Genomic DNA, 3,143 nt, shown 5'->3' with positions numbered 1-3,143 from the left:
CCCATCTGCCTTACCTTGGAGAGGATGCAGAGGAGGGAGAGGAAGAGGAGCTGCTTCTCCAGCTGGAGCCTCATGCTGCTCTCCCCTCTGCCACTTCAGCACATCACCCCCCAGGCAGTTTGGAGGCAGCGCCGTGTTCGCAGGTTTTAAAGCCCAGAGTAGGTCCTGCTGGTGTTTATACTCTCCCTGCTCTGATGTCACTCACAGGCTCCAATATAAACATGAGTAGGTTTGGATAAGCCTCAAGATTTTCTTTTTTTTTTCCTTTCTTTTTTTTTTCCAGCCCACATTCCAGCTGCCATTTCCACTCTCCTCAAGGTGAGAATGTGCCGTCCACCAAGACAACAAGCAAAGGGATGGAACACTGTCCCTTGGGAGCAGGGGAGAGGGGATAGGGAATCAGGCTGGTGAGGTGATCCAGCTCCTTGCTGCTAGCCGTGACTGGGAGGGAAGGTTCATGCCTTGTCCTACTGTTCAAGGTCTGCCCAGGCAGAGCCAGTGTCTTCCTCCTGGGATTTGAAGGGATTGATTGCTGCCCTGGGACAATGCCATGACCAAGCAGGAGTGGGGCACCCACCCCCGTATTTTATGCTAAACCCAGTGCATGGAAGGCTGTGGGAGAGGTGTGAGTTGCCCAAAAGAGCTGGAAAGGGATTTGCTGTGGTGGTGCTGCTGCTGCCACAGCATCCCCATCCTGAGTGAGACTGCAGCCACCCGGGAAGGCTGTTGGAGCAGGGGTGTTGGATGCACATCATGTTGCATTGCCCTGGGTACATGATGCAGAGATCTTCAGGAGACAGACCCTCTTCTTCAGGTTCCAATTGCCCAGATCTTACCACAGATATGAGGGGAATTTGTGAGCCCAGAGCTCAAAGGAAATGCCTAAGCATAAGGATGCAGGATGCCCTGCAGCTCTCCCTGGCTCCTCTCCTGCACCCGTGCCCCTTGCCTGCAGAATGTGTTCTGGAGGCAGGGAGTGCTGCTCCTGCCTTGGCCCAAGGGACAGGTCCTGGTGGCTGTGCACAGACTGTCTGTATCATACAGGCATAACAAGAACTGCTGCAAGATATCAGATATTGTATGTTGGCAAACACGCGGGAGGGGCTGAGTGCCATATAAGCAGAGCACTGAAATCATGCAAGTAGGAGTGATGCCCCATCCCTCCCTCCAGGCTTTTTCCCCTTCCTTTTGCTTTTGTAAAACAGGTTCTCACTCACCTGAGCAGCTTGCCAGAGCCTGGAAGCCAGGGCATGGAGCAGGGAGGGCAGAGCCCAGCAGAGAGACAGAGAGCTCTCCCATTACCACCCGATTCTCCGTTTTGGTTTTGCTTCATTAGCTGCAATCAGGCTGCTAACGAGGTTGTGGCAGCTTGTGGGAATACCAGGCCACCTTCCAAAGGCTGCTGTCACTTATCCCAGTGCTGGAGCCTCCACTGCATATGTTGGAGCCCCAGCTCCCTTCGGCACCCAAGTCATGCCCAGAGGTCCAGGGATCTGTCCTGGCAGCCCTGCAGGTGGTGGGGGAGGCATGAGGATGGCACATCACTCTGAACTCAGTAGCAGGGGGTTCAAGCCCCACCGAGAGGTGCTCACAAGCCCAAAGGGTTGATACTGAAGGCTGGAGCCACATCTCATGCTGCCACTTTCTGCTCCAGGGCCAGTGCCCTCCCGCTGGCTGCGGCTCAGCTAGACGTCCCGGGGACGGCTCGAGAACAACCAAAGCTCTGATCCAGCCTTGCCTCAGGGGGACAGGGAGTTCAATTCATTATTCCAGGCTTGTGTTTATTAGAGACTCCTGATTAATGTGTGACTCTGGGAGCAGCCAACTGACCCATGTGTGAGGTCTTGGGGAGCAGCAGGACACTCCTGGGGTAGGCTGAAGCTTGGGGATGCCCAGGGGAGCCCACTGGCAATTAAACTCCTGCCACCTGATGTATCCTGGGTATAGGTTCAGGTGTTTGGGGTGGGAACCCCTTGTTTACCCTCTCCCTCAGCTCCAAACAAGAGGGGACATTGCTTTACCCCACATCTGATGTCACTGAGATTTAGATGCGGTAGGGTGACATCAGTGCAATGGTATGACATCAGGAAGCTGTCAGAGCCTGAGCAGTGGCAGAGAGCCTGAGTCAAATCTGAGTCAAGTCAATACTCCAAAGTCAATCAGCCAGACAGAGCCAAATCCACCATCCCGTGCCTGGCCAGCTGCCCACACCTCTGATAGCATTGGCAATCCTCAGTGGTACCTTGCTGGGATTTGGAGGTGCCCAGTGGAGCCAGATGGAGGAGTACTCACAAAGTCTACCATGATCTGCCTTCCCAAAGAGGCTTTTCCATGGATGACGTGTTCTTGAGCTTCCCTTCTCCCATCCATCCAGGTCCCACATGCCCGCCCAGGTTGCTGTGCTGGCGCAGCAGGGGCTGCAGGCAGAGCCTGGCACAGGAATACAGCCCCTGCACCGGTTTTGATTTGCAAAGCTGCACGAGAACAGCACATTAGCAGTTCATTTTATAAATACTCAGTTATAACCCTTCCCCTCTGGAGCACGTACCTCATATGTGTTCTGTACCATATGTGTGATTTCAGAGCTAGTAATTAAGTCCATATGTTGTGCTCTGCACTTTCCATGGTATTAGTGTCAGGTTTTTTGGGGTGTTGTAATTTTAATATTTTTTTGTGGTCAGTTGTGCAAGAAAATAGTTGATACAGGGATCTGAATACATCTCCTTTGAGTTAGCCGCTGGCAAGCTCTGCTGTTTCTATAGAAATGAAGGAACTGCCCCAGTGAATTTACATTTCAGAGCTGAGTTTTTTCATGTGTTTGCTGTTTAACGTGCCATCGTGAATAACATGGCAAAGCTCTCATTTGCACACCCTGCTCAGCTGAAATTGCATCCATCTGTGGTGGATATAGACCATATTCTCCTTTTCCTTTCCTTTCCTTTCCTTTCCTTTCCTTTCCTTTCCTTTCCTTTCCTTTCCTTTCCTTTCCTTTCCTTTCCTTTCCTTTCCTTTCCTTTCCTTTCCTTTCCTTTCCTTTCCTTTCCTTTCCTTTCCTTTCCTTTCCTTTCCTTTCCTTTCCTTTCCTTTCCTTTCCTTTCCTTTCCTTTCCTTTCCTTTCCTTTCCTTTCCTTTCCTTTCCTTTC

At 51.7% G+C, this 3,143-nt stretch overlaps 1 protein-coding gene across 1 annotated transcript in view; it reads right to left on the bottom strand.

The window, feature by feature from the left end:
* WISP2 (WNT1 inducible signaling pathway protein 2) overlaps window positions 1–74 on the bottom strand; it is a 5,171-nt gene extending 5,097 nt beyond the window's left edge. The window contains exon 1 of the mRNA XM_009070198.1: window positions 15–74. Coding sequence (XP_009068446.1) covers window positions 15–74 — 60 coding nt within the window. The remainder of the gene's footprint in view (window positions 1–14) is intronic.
* Window positions 75–3,143: the final 3,069 nt, after the last annotated feature.

Source organism: Acanthisitta chloris, unplaced genomic scaffold, assembly GCF_000695815.1.
Source record: "Acanthisitta chloris isolate BGI_N310 unplaced genomic scaffold, ASM69581v1 scaffold21532, whole genome shotgun sequence".
NCBI lineage: Eukaryota > Metazoa > Chordata > Aves > Passeriformes > Acanthisittidae > Acanthisitta > Acanthisitta chloris.
Note: the sequence above shows the minus strand (reverse complement) of the source record. Positions and strands in the feature narration are given on the sequence as shown.